General features: G+C 36.1%; 2 protein-coding genes across 2 annotated transcripts; both read right to left on the bottom strand.

The window, feature by feature from the left end:
- Nucleotides 1-1287: 1287 nt before the first annotated feature.
- Nucleotides 1288-6948, bottom strand: LOC120300592 (vomeronasal type-2 receptor 26-like). Its single transcript, XM_039326813.1, has 5 exons — nt 6787-6948; nt 4626-5477; nt 3437-3664; nt 2822-2948; nt 1288-2186 (listed from the first exon to the last, which is right to left on the bottom strand). The coding sequence occupies exons 1-5, from the start codon at nt 6946-6948 to the stop codon at nt 1288-1290; spliced, it is 2268 nt and encodes a 755-aa protein (XP_039182747.1).
- Nucleotides 6949-11559: 4611 nt separating this feature from the next.
- On the bottom strand, nt 11560-17222 carry LOC120300599 (vomeronasal type-2 receptor 26-like). The gene is made up of 5 exons (XM_039326826.1): nt 17061-17222; nt 14899-15750; nt 13710-13937; nt 13093-13219; nt 11560-12458 (listed from the first exon to the last, which is right to left on the bottom strand). The coding sequence occupies exons 1-5, from the start codon at nt 17220-17222 to the stop codon at nt 11560-11562; spliced, it is 2268 nt and encodes a 755-aa protein (XP_039182760.1).
- Between the last annotated feature and the right edge of the window lie 250 nt (nt 17223-17472).

Here is a 17472-nt window from a genome sequence, read left to right on the forward strand (position 1 = left end):
TACACCTATTAAGCTATGTGTAGGGCTAACAAACTGCAAAAATAACAGCTTTGCTGTCTGAATGTATAAATGTGTATCTTAACCTCCTGCTGGAAATTCTATTTGCTCAGTTTACAGTTCAATATATTGTGTGAATTGAGAACATTAACAATTATCAGGTTCACCTAAACTACAAAGGTACTTTTTCCTATTTTCCTGCAACCGTGAGGTGGGATAACATCAAAGCCCATCTCCCGAGGACAGCCAAAAAATATTTTCTCAAGTTACCTCGACAGTCTGATGGGCACAGCCACTCCCTTGGGTGGCACTCTGCACAGCTGATCAACATATCTTCCACCTTCACTTTTCCTGCTTCCAGTCTCACCCTTCTTTGGTGGTTCCAGGGCCTGTGGGACAATGGCAGCTGTATGGGACCTCTATATTTTGGTGAAGGCGACTGAGCCAGAGCCCATGGAAGTGAAGGGGGTGAGCTGTTGCTTCAGACTAAACTCCAGCTTTCAGGGTTCCTCTTCTGAACAGCATCAAATAGAATACTATACCACCATATAGCCAAAATTTGGTTTTCCACAATTTCATGGAAAAATTACATAGGTACAATGCATACCAAACAAAATTAAATTTTATATCATCATTTTTAAGTATATGCTTTAAATAAAGGATGAGACAGAAAGAATACATTTCATATCATGTCATTTCACTAAATTTCCAATATTTTTAAAATCTGATAGTAGGTCACAGTGAAAATAGAACAATGGATAGAGAATAACTGCTTGTGGCCCACAAGTTCAACTAAATGTACAGGATTCAGAAACTTTTTAAATTTTACATTTCAAAGAACCCTAAACAATCCAAAACTGTTATTCCATGAAACTGTACTAAATACATGTTCATTAAATGTTAATCAGCTTTTTACTATATTTATACAGTGATTTATGAATAGAAAGTATAAAAACCATGAAAGAGTTTGCAGACTTTGAATATTCTTTAAGTCAATATCTGAACTCTCCTAACAGTACCAAAGAAATCTAGATTCTGAAAGTCTTCTTGAGGTAATGTGTTGAAAAGTTGAGAGGGGTTAAGTAAAACAATCTTTGAAAATGTTTGAAAATACAGCAGCATGAACACTTCTTTTTGAATGGGTAACGTTAATAAATCTCAATAATCATAACAATTTTACAAAAATCCTCCTTTCACAGAAATAATTGCTTCTATATGTTTCATGTACAGCAAATACGCTTTCTAATCTTTGTCAGCAATTTCTTATAGCAAGAAAGACTGTATGAAATACTAAGTCCTATTTTTGAGTTGCTCCCTGTGGTTTAGCTGAGGCCTGAAAACAATGATGTAGCATTTTGGCAAAAATATGCATCCTAGTAATGCAGCGCTGGAGGACAAGATGGAGAAGACCTCCACAGCTACCATGGCTTTTCCTTTTGTACTCAGATAGGCTGGAAAGAAGGAGATCCACACACTGCAAAAGGCCAACATGCTGAAGGTGATGAACTTAGCTTCATTAAAGCTGTCAGGTAATTTACGGGCAAGAAAAGCCACAATAAAGCTGGCAATGGCCAAGACACCCATGTAGCCCAACACACAATAAAAGAAGAAAGCTGACCCCTCATTGCATTGTAAAATTATTTCTTGGGACTCTGAGTGCATGTCTAACTCAGGAAATGGGGGTGATATTGACAACCAAAGCATACAAATACATACTTGAAAGAGAGAACAGGAAAAGACAGTAGAAAAGGCCAATCTTTTCCCCACCCATCTTCTCATCTGAGATCCTGGTTTAGTGGCCATGAAAGCCACAACCACTGTGATGGTTTTGGCCAGTACACTAGAAATGGCCACTGAGAAGGTGATTCCAAAAGCTGATTGTCGGAGGAGGCAGGTCACTCGGCCAGGATGGCTGAGAAAGAACAAAGAGGAGAGAAAACAGAGCAGAAGAGAGACAAGCAGGGTGTACGTGAGGGACCGGTTGTTGGCTTTGACAATGGCAGTATCTCTGTGTTTAATAAAAGTCTTAAGTACCCACATTGTGAGGAAGAAGAAAGAAAGAGCAGTTGAGGCTAAACCAATGCCTAGGCTTTCTTCAATAGTTAGAAAGACCACCGGTTTCACAATGCATTCTTTCTTCTCCGTATTTGGATACTGATGTTCTGAACATTCAAAACAGTCATCCATATCTGGAAAAAAAAGTCAAGGAATTTGTCATCTATGCATTCCCTATTTTTGAATTTTATTTCTATGTAAATAAAGCTTTACTTCAATTGTATCATTTAAGACTGGCATGAAATAAAGAACAATGGGAAGGGCAATTATTCTTTGAAATGCAGTCTTTCTAACATTTTCAAATCTTCTAACATTTTCAAATTTACTACAATATAGACAATCTGCATAAATTCCAATAATGTGTTCATGTGGGTTTTCTGGTAAGAAGAAAGGAGAAACCATGATATTAAATGCTTATCCTAAGTTAATAGAAAAAAAAATATTTTGTTTACTGAGTCTGAGAGAGAAGAACAACTAACGCAAATAAAGTTGAAAATGCAACAAAAATATAAATTTAATTAAATAAATTAATAGATATAGATCATGTCATCATATAAACTCTGTGGTTCAATACATATATAGTTTGTATCTGTATAGGAAACATGACCTTCAGGAATCTCAAAGGCAGATGGATTGTGATCCACATGTAAAGAAATGAATATTCACCTTGAAGTTCTCATAAAACTATTAATTATATGCATCCTAAAGTAATGTGCTACAGTTTACTTACTTCATATCTAATGAAAGCTTGCTAGAATGTCTAACCTACCCATTTGATTTGAAATCTTCCCTCCGGGACATCGAACACAGTCATAGCAACAGAATTTCTTTTCTTCATCTCCTTTCTTCCAAAATCCAGGGGAACAATGGTCATTACACCGAGAAAGTGGAAGAACCTCGTGATAAATATAAAAGGTTTTGAAAAGGAAGATCTTTAAAATAGTTTCCATTTTTTTTCCTTTATGGAGGCAAATAATCTTTTACTACCCAAATGCTTCCAAATTTTATTAACCTAGATTTATACTGCGCATTAAAAAAATGTTGAAATTACAAGGATGTATAAAGGGTCCTGCTTGAAAAGGAGGAGAGCAAGTAAATAAATTGGCATGAAGGCAATATTATGGAAATGAAACAATTCTTGTAATTTCAAATGGAATTGTAACCCACACATAAATTTGTAAACTTGGTTTTTAAATCATAATTCCTGTTTATCAATTTGATAAATAAACATTTGTATGGAACATACTATTATTTTTCCTTTCAACAACAGAAATCAGATTTGGAAAGTGACTATCTTCAGTATGGTTCAACACATAAAGATCAACAGATCATAATGGATCAAGATGCAATTTGTGCAGGCTTTTACACAGTCATGACTACCTACCTGGTTAAATCCAGGGTGCCAAACGATTGTGCTCCTCTCAATGATGAATTCCTTTCCTTCTGGAGCATTGGACTTTAACTTTCCAACTTTAACTCTCTGAAAAGATCTGTTCGGAAAAGTGATCATGTTGACAATGTCAAAACCACCTTGACCTTCTCTTTTGTCCTTAAAGAAGACGTTTTCTCCAGCTGAGTTATTAAAAGAAATCCCTTGAAGAAACTTGTGGACCTGTTTCAAGAAGGATAAGAAAATGGGAGTCCAAAAGAAAACAATGGATTAGGGATAAAAGGATTAAAACTGAAAATGAAAAAATGTCTTCCTAACTTGAAATATAAAGAAGAAAATCTCAACCCACAATGAATGTATGAGGTATGGAAATCAGTTTTGTTGTATTAGTCAATGATGACAAGTACTTTCAAGCACTAAGCTCAAAAATTTTCCTGGTAGTTTACTTTAAATCTAAAAACTAGCATCACTTCAGGAAAACAGTGCACGTCTACTGATAAAATACAATTGTCATAGTCTCTAAATACACAGTCTCACAACCCTGTTGACTAAACTGCAAAATACTAATAAGAAAAATGAAATATCCACATTTAATTTATGGTTTGTTTTAAGGATTATGATTTTAGAGTTAGAAGCAAGAAAAAATACATGAGGGTGATTTTTAGAAAGAATATTTTAAATTGATTAAGAATACTTGTTGGATTAATAGGTATATTTTGACGAAAATTAGGTATTGGAATTGAAAAAAATGTTGATTTTTTTAGATTGGGATGGTTTTAATAATTAATGGAATGTTTTAATTTAGTTAGATGATCTTTTTTTGTAAATTTCTTGACAGTTAGAACAATCAACCAGTGGAACAACCTGCCTCCAGAAGCGGTGAATGCTCCAACACTGGAAGTTTTTAAGAAGAGACTGGACAGCCATTTGTCTGAAATGGTGTAGAGTTTCCTGCCTGAGCAGGGATTTGGATTCAATGACCTCCAAGATCCCTTCCAACTTTATTATTATTATATTATTATTTTCATCCCCTTGTATTGTGAAACTTAGAATCACCTCTTATACCACGAGCTTTCTACTGATATGTGAGTATAGTCTAGGGAACACCAGCCATAATCAATTGTAGATAAGAATGACTATTCACTAAAGTAAAAGATGGGTAAAGCATCTTTTGAGATATTACCTGCCAAGGCTGAAAGTCTGGAAATTCAAACCTTAGAATCTCTTTTTGTTGGGATCTTGATCTCACTGCCTCATGTAAAGAATATGCCACTGCATAGACCGCATTGTAGATACTGTAACTTTGGCCAATCATCTGCAACTCAAACACAGGTGCAGGCAGATTCTCCAATTTCTCTTCTCCACTACAATTCATATCATCCGATAAGGAAACATCTTTATTTGAAAATGAACAGTCAAACAATTGCTCCCAAATATCTTGAAAAAATCCATTTTCATAGGTTGAAGATTTGGTGACTTGAAGAAATTCTTTGAAGCCTTGAACTTCTCTTGAGTGCACTGTAAAAGAAAGGGCCCCGTGGAACAACTGGAGATCCATACCTCTTTGAAATGTCGTCAGTATGAAATCAATTGGGTCCATCAGGATCCAAACCTTTCTCAATGGTGTGCTGTCTTTATCCTCTAGATCACATAGAAACACAACAATTCTGAGCCACAAAATTGTGAATGATTTTCCATAGACAAGGAAAGCATTTGCTTTCTGATCTATCAGCTTATTACAAATCATTGGGTATCTTTCAAGTAATTTGGACACGTTTTCCAAGTTTACTAGTTGTGGAATTTTTTGAGAGAAAGCTAAGCAAATGCCATTCTGGGAAAGCAATGACTGCAGTTTCTGAAAGAAACGTTCTCCTTTGTTCGTATCAAGAGTGAAGGCTCCAATCCATATCCATCCAAACTGGAGAAGAAGTTGTATAACTCCAGTATATTGATGGTCCTCATTTGGGACCATGCAATAAAGTGAAGATAACTTAGTACTCCAGAATTCTTCTTGGGTAAAAGAGCCATAAGTCAACTAAACTAAAAAAAGGAGAGCCATTATTCATGAGAATCAAGGGGGAAACATGAACATTTCTCTGACTAGACATAGATTATGGAAGATGAACAGTATAAGCAATATGGTCTCAGCATGAAATATTTCCTCATCTGTGGACTGGATTATGAAGCAAAATTACCATCCCGATATAGCGTTCCAGAATGTTCATCCTCATGAACACCTGGAATATGGCTAATAGAATATGGCTAATAGAGCTTGCCTTCAAAATATGTGGGTGCTTCATCACTGAAGGCTTTCAAAAAGACACTGGACATCATTTATCTGCAATGGTATAGGGCAGTGGTTCTCAACCTTTTTAATGCCGCGACCCCCAACCGGTCGTAAGTCGAGGACTACTCAACTGTTGCAGCACCATTTGCAGAATGGGACTTTTGGTGGGCTCAGCAGGGCAGAGACAGCCTGGACAATTCCTATTGGCTTTTGAAAGAGAGTCTATTGTATTGGCTTTCAAAAGCCAATAGAATCAAAGGGAGGAGCACAGCTAAGGAAAAGGGGGAAAAATGGCTGACTGCGTTGTTTGGCGACCCCCGTGAAATGGTCATTCGACCCCAAATGGGGTCCCGACCCACAGGTTGAGAACCACTGGTATAGGGTATCCTGTGCGAACAGGGGGTTAGACTAGAAGACCTTCAAGATCCATTCCAACTATATTATTCCATGATCTATGTTCCTTAGAAGTAGATTTATTGAATAAAATACTGAAATGTGAAAGACTACCCATGAGATACTGCAGAAACGGAAAAGGTCAAGTGTGTTCTCCTTTATTGCTTTTATATATACAGATCCCCAAAAGGACCCTAGAGCAGTAATCATCCAACAATTCTGGAAAAAAAAACATTCAGTTTTCTACTAAACTATTATTATCAGAGCCCAATAAAGACATAGCACATCTATCGCCAGGTGATGGTCAAAACACAATAGTTGCCCCCTTAAATAAGTTTAATGTTGTTTCTGTAAGCACTGATGATATTATCACATTAAGGTAATGAATCATCTGCAAGAAAACAAGTAAGCTCAGAGAGCACCAAGGACCCCCCATAACTTATGTTTTCCATTTTAATTTTCCAGTCTATGATTATGATAAAAGATTTTGATTTTTTAACATTGCATTAGCTTGGGCCAGTGCACTGCATTGTGGAATCAAATTACAGAAGGGTAGCAAAGTGGAATTCACTGAAGTCTGGCAGAAAGGCATGGTGAACATCTAATATATAACTTTCATTAGAAAAGAAGGCAAAGTTTCTCTCACTTCCCTTTCCCAAACTACCTGTGGAATTTTGTAGACATTTACACTATCTGCCATATAAGATGATGTATCCGAACCTAATCCTCCTATGATGGCTATGAGATGCTTCCGGCTATCACATTTGTAGTTAGGGACAAATTCCTGGGATTTGAAAAGCAGGTCCAGAGTGGTACGGTAGGTCATCCTTGGATTGTGGTAACTATCATAGATGTGGAACCCAAGAGTGAGGTTAGGTAAGATTTGCAGGTCCTCATTGATCTCCTTCACAGCAAAAGCCAAAGCAAGGATGTGCTGGTAGAATTTGGTTATTACACTGCAAATAGGTTATATACTTCCATTAGAAAAAATATATATAATTCTTGTAAGGTGGTAACATTTCTATATGAACAAGAAGAATTTTTCTCTCTTACTGAGGTAGATAGATGTCAGGTTTTCTGAAACACTCAATAATTAGTACAGAATTAAAATATACAAATGTACTATAACAATATAAAAATAGTAGCTTATTTCAAGCTACCACTTTATGTTCTATCCACTTCACACAAAACTGAATATGAATAGATAATGTAGACCTTTTAAAAAATACTTTAATCTCACTAAATGTTCCTCAAAAGACTTCTTGCAGCATAGTTTCGTACATTTTACAAGAAAGACTTTAACATAATATAAAGCAAATTATTTCTTCTCCAACCTCCAAATAGATTTCAAAGGCAAAATAACTTAGATAACATACAAACAGTGGCATTTATGTTCAAACAGCTTTTATGTATCTACGTTTTGGAGGATCTGATTCAGATTAGAAACTACATGGGAAGAAAAAAGAACCCTTACAGTGGTAAACCATAACCTTTTAAAGACGGATGCTCCTTAAATTTAATTTCAGAAAAGAAGTAAATAATTTGAGACACCATCCCACCAATGATGAGGTCTCCAGGCTGGTACCAGTCATGTGGACCAAGGAAAGCATGACTTGCAGGGCAGCTCAGAGTAACTATTTTGTTCAACAGGAATACCAGAAGGAGTAACTTCATGACTCTCTGCAAATGGAGAAAATGTCTGGGTCTATCATTCAAAGTGAACTTCTGACAGAGAAGACAGAAGGAAGCAAATTTGTGGAAGTGAAGCTCAGACAATCAGCAGTACCTCTTCCTGCCACCCTGTGACTCTCGAACTTTTTACGTGGATTGTTTCTTCCTTCCTACTGGAGGGATTTCAGTAATTCATAAGAGACATAATTACCACTGAACTATAGGCAACCTGGCAATTTCCTTGATATAGCTGATCAATATCTTTCTTTTAGATAACATAATACATGACAGAGACGAAACCTGCTTTGAAAACATCTGGAGAAATAGAATTGGACAATTAGTAGGTTAAGATTTGATTTTGTATTTTGTATTTTTATATTATTCTGTACATACATGCAGCCTGGATTTGTAAATAATATTTTCCTTTGTACATAATATTAGGTCACACTAATTGTCCAATTCTATTTCTCCAGATGTCAGCTCTTTTTCTGAGAAAATCTCCAACCACCTACACCATTCAGAATAACTTATTTACCTTATTTTGAGGATAACTTAGAAAGATTTGTCCCCAAAAAACTCTGCAAGGGTTGAAAAAACCAAATGATCAACAATCACAAATATTTTAAATAGTATGTTTCATTTAGAGTGACTCAAACTCTTCAACCACTTCATTTTTCCCCTAAGATGAAAATGCAGATGTATAAATGTTATATCATTCCCTCATTTCAATCATATGTCTCTCAAGTGGTTTATAATTTCCAGACGAAACTAGGGAAAGAAGAGTTAGATATGTTGCCTTATAAAGCTGGAGCTTCTACACTTTTCAATTGCAGAAAACAATGCATATATTTGATATGATCAGGAATTATATGGGCCTGAGACAGGCATTATCCAATGTACTAGGCCAGGGGTAGGCAACCTTGGCTCTTTTATGACTCGTGGACTTCAACTCCCATAATTCCTGAGCCAGCTTCTGGGAGTTGAAGTCCAGGTGTCATAAAAGAGCCAAGGTTGACTACCCCTGTACTAGGCAATCTCTAAAGCATTCAGTTCATCTTTCTAAGATCTTCTTTGAAATCCTTGTCCATCGATTTAATTTTGCATATTAGAACATGATCAATTACTGCACTGCTGTGACCAAAAAATAGGATGTCAGTGGTAGAATCAAGCCAAGTATACGTAGATTTGTAGTTATTTCTAGCATGTTTGAGGAAACTAATCATGTATCCTGGTCAAGAGAGCAAAATTTCAGGAATAGTAACTTCCCACCTGGTTCCCTACATAAGGTGTATTTTCTGAATAGCTAAGTGTCAATGAAATTTGGGAGAAACTCCCAGAAAAGATTGGAAACTTTTTCTCTGACCCCTATTCTTTTCAAAAGCTATGATTGTGGAATCAAATTGTAACTTGCCTAAGCACTTTACAGTGATTGAGGAATTTGCCTAGAGATGTGGATCAGTCCAACAGAAGGCTATGAAAATCTAACTTTTCCTATAGGGATTAGGGGTATATTGTGGAAGGAAGGAAGGAGGAGAGAAAGATAGAAAGAATGAAAGAAAGAAAAAAGAAAGAAAGAAAGAAAGAAGAAAGAAAGAAAGAAAGAAAGAAAGAAAGAAAGAAAGAAAGAAAGAAAGAAAGAAAGAAAGAAAGAAAGAAAGAAAGAAAGAAAGAAAGATGGACTTTATCTGTATTCTTCTAATGGATATAAAATGTCTACTGAGCCTTGATTTCTAAAAGCTACTTCATACAATAAAATAAAATCAGAATAGAACTGAACTACTTATCACCTGGTGACACTCCCAAATATTATTGTGATGGAGACTTAACATTAACAGATTTGGCTTGTACTTCTGAGCAAAAACAGGAAATTGATTCTGACTGGGCATTTCTGTTCCCTCTGATAAAAATTAAAAGTCTCACAAGGTTGAAATATACCACTTATGAATTCAAGGTAGATATTTATTTGATGGAGTGGATAAAGGAGAAAAAAAGCAATGTAGCTTAGCATCTGTTTCTAATTTCCCTCTTCAGCTCATCAGCTTAATGGTATAAACCAAGGTTCTGTTTTACTGTATGAGAAATGCAAACAGATAGATGATTACATATGGAAAAGTTTTCTTCTTGGGGGCAGCAAAGTACAAGTACAAAATAAGACTAAAGAATGATATTAATATAAATAAATAACAGAAGTCCTCTTGCACAATTGTAACCTTTGCTGCATCCATTCATTCCTTTTTGGTTCAATTTGGCTGGAGTTTAATTTTGTTTGCCTACTATTTCTCCCACATTCTCTTTTTCCTAGCAGTCCCCGAATTCAAATTTTCAATTGCTTTTCATTTCAACTATATATGTAAGGTGGGAGAACTTTATCAAATAGAAGTGAAACACTTTATGGAGAGAGTGGTAGAGGGAACATTTTGGTGGGCTTTAATAACCATTAAGAGGATAAACTGGTTACAGCACTGAAGAACAGTTACAGAGACCATTAGTAGTACTTCCTGAGATATTTGTAAATCTTTTCTTTGAAATCTTTGTCACTCAGTTTAATTTTGTATATTACAACAGAGGGCATTTTTCTTCTGCTGTGAAAAAAAATAAGGAAGTCACTAGTACATTGAAGGTATGGATTCACAGAGATGTATTTAATTCTGGAATGTTTGAAGAAGCCAGTCATGTATCATATGCAACAGGGCAAAAAGTCAAGAAGAGTATGCTTTCATCTGCTTCCCTACATTACATATAAGGGAAGGAAAAAAGAGGAAGGAAGCCATGTTCTGTGACTCCTACTCTTCTCACATGGTATCTTTGTGGACTCAAAAGGTCACCTTTTAAGCACTTTTTAATTTAAGATAGTGAGTATTCAGTATTTTCCTACAGGAATTAGGACAGTGGAAAATGTAGTAGGATATCAGCTGTCACAGAAGAAGGAAGGGAGGGAGGGAGGGAAAGACGTAGGGAGGAAGGAAGGAAGGAAGGAAAGAAGGAAGGAAGGAAGGAAGGAAGGAAGGAAGGAAGGAAGGAAAGAACAAGGGAGGGAGGGAGGAGGGAGGGAGGGAGGGAGGGAGGGAGGAAGGAAGGAAGATGGCTTTTATCTAGATTCTCCTAATGAATACGAAGTCACCACTGAATTTCGCTTTCTAGTGAGTTGCTTTCAGAATTTCCGAGAAGATTCCATCCCCCATTTGCACTCTCATACAGGTGGCCCCAAGAGCTCTCAGGGAGAATGCTAAGACCAGATGACTACAAATAAATCTGATCCTTCCAACCGTCCCCCCATCCTTTTAAAACTACCACCCCCTTAGCCCCCTCCATCCTGCCAAAACCAATGAACCTTCTTGGATGAGAGGTTTTGTTTAAAATGGTTTTGTTTATCTCACATTTAAAGGTTATAGGGTAGAATAGAATAACAGAGTTGAAAGGGACCAAGAAGCAAGGATACATTTCATTTCATTTTATTAAATTTCTCATATTATTAATATCTGATAACTGACTGAGTGGAAATAGATTTATGGATAGAGAGTGAATGGTTATGACCCAGCAAGAAAGCCTTTTTAAAAAAATGGAGTATATAGGATTCACAAATTCAATAAATTTTATATTTGAAAGAACCCTAAAAAATCCAAAACTGATATGTTATGATACTGTGTTAAATATATATTCTTAAAACTACAGTATTATTATAAATTTATATATGTTTCCTATAGAGAGTACTCTATTTATTCCTTTTTTCAGAAATTTCTCTCAGCCAGAAAAACCACATGATGTACTAATTTCTCTTTGTGAGTTGCTCCCTGAGATTTAGCTGAGGCCTGAAAACAATGATGTAGCATTTTGGCAAAAATATGCATCCTAGTAATGCAGCGCTGGAGGACAAGATGGAGAAGACCTCCACAGCTACCATGGCTTTTCCTTTTGTACTCAGATAGGCTGGAAAGAAGGAGATCCACACACTGCAAAAGGCCAACATGCTGAAGGTGATGAACTTAGCTTCATTAAAGCTGTCAGGTAATTTACGGGCAAGAAAAGCCACAATAAAGCTGGCAATGGCCAAGACACCCATGTAGCCCAACACACAATAAAAGAAGAAAGCTGACCCCTCATTGCATTGTAAAATTATTTCTTGGGACTCTGAGTGCATGTCTAACTCAGGAAATGGGGGTGATATTGACAACCAAAGCATACAAATACATATTTGAAAGAGAGAACAGGAAAAGACAGTAGAAAAGGCCAATCTTTTCCCCATCCATCTTCTCATCTGAGATCCTGGTTTAGTGGCCATGAAAGCCACAACCACTGTGATGGTTTTGGCCAGTACACTAGAAATGGCCATTGAGAAGGTGATTCCAAAAGCTGATTGTCGGAGGAGGCAGGTCACTTGGCCAGGATGGCTGAGAAAGAACAAAGAGGAGAGAAAACAGAGCAGAAGAGAGAAAAGCAGGGTGTACGTGAGGGACCGGTTGTTGGCTTTGACAATGGCAGTATCTCTGTGTTTAATAAAAGTCTTAAGTATCCACATTGTGAGGAAGAAGAAAGAAAGAGCAGTTGAAGCTAAACCAATGCCTAGGCTTTCTTCAATAGTTAGAAAGACCACCGGTTTCACAATGCATTCTTTCTTCTCCTTATTTGGATACTGATCTTCTGAACATTCAAAACAGTCATCCATATCTGAAAAAAAAAGTCAAGGAATTTGTCATCTATGCATTCCCTATTTTTGAATTTTATTTCTATGTAAACACAGCTTTATTTCAATTGTATCATTTAAGATTGGCATGAAATAAAGAACAATGGGAAGGGCAATTATTCTTTGAAATGCAGTCTTTCTAACATTTTCAAATCTTCTAACATTTTCAAATTTACTACAATATAGACAATCGGCATAAATTCCAATGATGTGTTCATGTGGGTTTTCTGGTAAGAAGAAAGGAGAAACCATGATATTAAATGCTCATCCTAAGTTAATAGAAAAAAAAATATTTTGTTTACTGAGTCTGAGACAGAAGAACAACTAATGCAAATAAAATTGAAAATGCAACAAAAATATAAATTTAATTAAATAAATTAATAGATATAGATCATGTCATCATATAAACTCTGTGGTTCAATACATATATAGTTTGTATCTGTATAGGAAACATGACCTGCAGGAATCTCAAAGGGAGATGAATTGTGATCCATATGTAAAGAAATGAATATTCACTTTGAAGTTCTCATAAAACTACTAATTATATGCATCCTAAAGTAATTTGCTACAGTTTACTTAAGAATATCTAACAAAAGCTTGCTAGAATGTCTAACCTACCCATTTGATTTGAAATCTTCCCTTCGGGACATCGAACACAGTCATAGCAACAGAATTTCTTTTCTTCATCTCCTTTCTTCCAAAATCCAGGGGAACAATGGTCATTACACCGAGAAAGTGGAAGAACCTCGTGATAAATATAAAAGGTTTTGAAAAGGAAGATCTTTAAAATAGTTTCCATTTTTTTTTTCCTTTATGGAGGCAAATAATCTTTTACTACCCAAAGGCTTCCGAATTTTATTAACCTAGATTTATACTGCGCATTAAAAAAATGTTGAAATTACAAGGATGTATAAAGGGTCCTGCATGAAAAGGAGGAGAGCAAGTCAATAAATTGGCATGAAGGCAATATTATGGAAATGAAACAATTCTTGTAATTTCAAATGGAATTGTAACCCACACATAAATTTGTAAACTTGGTTTTTAAATCATAATTCCTGTTTATCAATTTGGTAAATAAACATTTGTATGGAACATACTATTATTTTTCCTTTCAACAACAGAAATCAGATTTGGAAAGTGACTATCTTCAGTATGGTTCAACACATAAAGATCAACAGATCATAATGGATCAAGATGCAATTTCTGCAGGCTTTTACACAGTCATGACTACCTACCTGGTTAAATCCAGGGTGCCAAACGATTGTGCTCCTCTCAATGATGAATTCCTTTCCTTCTGGAGCATTGGACTTTAACTTTCCAACTTTAACTCTCTGAAAAGATCTGTTCGGAAAAGTGATCATGTTGACAATGTCAAAACCACCTTGACCTTCTCTTTTGTCCTTAAAGAAGACGTTTTCTCCAGCTGAGTTATTAAAAGAAATCCCTTGAAGAAACTTGTGGACCTGTTTCAAGAAGGATAAGAAAATGGGAGTCCAAAAGAAAACAATCGATTAGGGATAAAAGGATTAAAACTGAAAATGAAAAAATGTCTTCCTAACTTGAAATATAAAGAAGAAAATCTCAACCCACAATGAATGTATGAGGTATGGAAATCAGTTTTGTTGTATTAGTCAATGATGACAAGTACTTTCAAGCACTAAGCTCAAAAATTTTCCTGGTAGTTTACTTTAAATCTAAAAACTAGCGTCACTTCAGGAAAACAGTGCACGTCTACTGATAAAATACAATTGTCATAGTCTCTAAATACACAGTCTCACAACCCTGTTGACTAAACTGCAAAATACTAATAAGAAAAATGAAATATCCACATTTAATTTATGGTTTGTTTTAAGGATTATGATTTTAGAGTTAGAAGCAAGAAAAAATACATGAGGGTGATTTTTAGAAAGAATATTTTAAATTGATTAAGAATACTTGTTGGATTAATAGGTATATTTTGACGAAAATTAGGTATTGGAATTGAAAAAAATGTTGATTTTTTTAGATTGGGATGGTTTTAATAATTAATGGAATGTTTTAATTTAGTTAGATGATCTTTTTTTGTAAATTTCTTGACAGTTAGAACAATCAACCAGTGGAACAACCTGCCTCCAGAAGCGGTGAATGCTCCAACACTGGAAGTTTTTAAGAAGAGACTGGACAGCCATTTGTCTGAAATGGTGTAGAGTTTCCTGCCTGAGCAGGGATTTGGATTCAATGACCTCCAAGATCCCTTCCAACTTTATTATTATTATATTATTATTTTCATCCCCTTGTATTGTGAAACTTAGAATCACCTCTTATACCACGAGCTTTCTACTGATATGTGAGTATAGTCTAGGGAACACCAGCCATAATCAATTGTAGATAAGAATGACTATTCACTAAAGTAAAAGATGGGTAAAGCATCTTTTGAGATATTACCTGCCAAGGCTGAAAGTCTGGAAATTCAAACCTTAGAATCTCTTTTTGTTGGGATCTTGATCTCACTGCCTCATGTAAAGAATATGCCACTGCATAGACCGCATTGTAGATACTGTAACTTTGGCCAGTCATCTGCAACTCAAACACAGGTGCAGGCAGATTCTCCAATTTCTCTTCTCCACTACAATTCATATCATCCGATAAGGAAACATCTTTATTTGAAAATGAACAGTCAAACAATTGCTCCCAAATATCTTGAAAAAATCCATTTTCATAGGTTGAAGATTTGGTGACTTGAAGAAATTCTTTGAAGCCTTGAACTTCTCTTGAGTGCACTGTAAAAGAAAGGGCCCCGTGGAACAACTGGAGATCCATACCTCTTTGAAATGCTGTCAGTATGAAATCAATTGGGTCCATCAGGATCCAAACCTTTCTCAATGGTATGTTGTCTTTATCCTCTAGATCACATAGAAACACAACCATTCTGAGCCACAAAATTGTGAATGATTTTCCATAGACAAGGAAAGCATTTGCTTTCTGATCTATCAGCTTATTACAAATCATTGGGTATCTTTCAAGTAATTTGGACATGTTTTCCAAGTTTACTAGTTGTGGAATTTTTTGTGAGAAAGCTAAGCAAATGCCATTCTGGGAAAGCAGTGACTGCAGTTTCTGAAAGAAATGTTCTCCTTTGTTCGTATCAAGAGTGAAGGCTCCAATCCATATCCATCCAAACTGCAGAAGAAGTTGTATAACTCCAGTATATTGATGGTCCTCATTTGGGACCATGCAATAAAGGGAAGATAACTTAGTACTCCAGAATTCTTCTTGGGTAAAAGAGCCATAAGTCAACTAAACTAAAAAAAGGAGAGCCATTATTCATGAGAATCAAGGGGGAAACATGAACATTTCTCTGACTAGACATAGATTATGGAAGATGAACAGTATAAGCAATATGGTCTCAGCATGAAATATTTCCTCATCTGTGGACTGGATTATGAAGCAAAATTACCATCCCGATATAGCGTTCCAGAATGTTCATCCTCATGAACACCTGGAATATGGCTAATAGAATATGGCTAATAGAGCTTGCCTTCAAAATATGTGGGTGCTTCATCACTGAAGGCTTTCAAAAAGACACTGGACATCATTTATCTGCAATGGTATAGGGCAGTGGTTCTCAACCTTTTTAATGCCGCGACCCCCAACCGGTCGTAAGTCGAGGACTACTCAACTGTTGCAGCACCATTTGCAGAATGGGACTTTTGGTGGGCTCAGCAGGGCAGAGACAGCCTGGACAATTCCTATTGGCTTTTGAAAGAGAGTCTATTGTATTGGCTTTCAAAAGCCAATAGAATCAAAGGGAGGAGCACAGCTAAGGAAAAGGGGAAAAAATGGCTGACTGCGTTGTTTGGCGACCCCCGTGAAATGGTCATTCGACCCCAAATGGGGTCCCGACCCACAGGTTGAGAACCACTGGTATAGGGTATCCTGTGTGAACAGGGGATTAGACTAGAAGACCTTCAAGATCCATTCCAACTATATTATTCCATGATCTTTGTTCCTTAGAAGTAGATTTATTGAATAAAATACTGAAATGTGAAAGACCACCCATGAGATTCTGCAGAAACGGAAAAGGTCAAGTGTGTTCTCCTTTATTGCTTTTATATATACAGATCCCCAAAAGGACCCTAGAGCAGTAATCATCCAACAATTCTGGAAAAAAAAAACATTCAGTTTTCTACTAAACTATTATTATCAGAGCCCAATAAAGACATAGCACATCTATCGTCAGGTGATGGTCAAAACACAATAGTTGCCCCCTTAAATAAGTTTAATGTTGTTTCTGTAAGCACTGATGATATTATCTAGTAAAGTTAACGAATCATCTGCAAGAAAACAAGTAAGCTCAGAGAGCACCAAGGACCCCCCATAACTTATGTTTTCCATTTTAATTTTCCAGTCTATGATTATGATAAAAGATTTTGATTTTTTAACATTGCATTAGCTTGGGCCAGTGCACTGCATTGTGGAATCAAATTACAGAAGGGTAGCAAAGTGGAATTCACTGAAGTCTGGCAGAAAGGCATGGTGAACATCTAATATATAACTTTCATTAGAAAAGAAGGCAAAGTTTCTCTCACTTCCCCTTCCCAAACTACCTGTGGAATTTTGTAGACATTTACACTATCTGCCATATAAGATGATGTATCCGAACCTAATCCTCCTATGATGGCTATGAGGTTTTTCCGGCTATCGCATTTGTAGTTAGGGACAAATTCCTGGGATTTGAAAAGCAGGTCCAGAGTGGTACGGTAGGTCATCCTTGGATTGTGGTAACTATCATAGATGTGGAACCCAAGAGTGAGGTTAGGTAAGATTTGCAGGTCCTCATTGATCTCCTTCACAGCAAAAGCCAAAGCAAGGATATGCTGGTAGAATTTGGTTATTACACTGCAAATAGGTTATATACTTCCATTAGAAAAAATATATATAATTCTTGTAAGGTGGTAACATTTCTATATGAACAAGAAGAATTTTTCTCTCTTACTGAGGTAGATAGATGTCAGGTTT

Source organism: Crotalus tigris, unplaced genomic scaffold (assembly GCF_016545835.1).
Source record: "Crotalus tigris isolate CLP2741 ecotype Arizona unplaced genomic scaffold, ASM1654583v1 scf7180000017614.5298720, whole genome shotgun sequence".
NCBI lineage: Eukaryota > Metazoa > Chordata > Lepidosauria > Squamata > Viperidae > Crotalus > Crotalus tigris.

Bases quoted from the DNA above. Each gene is read 5' to 3' on its own strand.
- LOC120300592 (XM_039326813.1), bottom strand. From the start codon at position 6,948: ATGACCTACCGTACCACTCTGGACCTGCTTTTCAAATCCCAGGAATTT. The intron at 5,478-6,786 runs GTAGTTTGGGAA...TTTTTAGTTTAG, and splicing joins ATGTCTACAAAATTCCACAG to TTGACTTATGGCTCTTTTAC. The intron at 2,187-2,821 runs GTAGGTTAGACA...TTTTTTTTCCAG, and splicing joins GAAGATTTCAAATCAAATGG to ATATGGATGACTGTTTTGAA.
- LOC120300599 (XM_039326826.1), bottom strand. From the start codon at position 17,222: ATGACCTACCGTACCACTCTGGACCTGCTTTTCAAATCCCAGGAATTT. The intron at 13,938-14,898 runs GTAATATCTCAA...TTCTTGAAACAG, and splicing joins CAGACTTTCAGCCTTGGCAG to GTCCACAAGTTTCTTCAAGG. The intron at 13,220-13,709 runs GTAGGTAGTCAT...ATTTATCACGAG, and splicing joins GGCACCCTGGATTTAACCAG to GTTCTTCCACTTTCTCGGTG.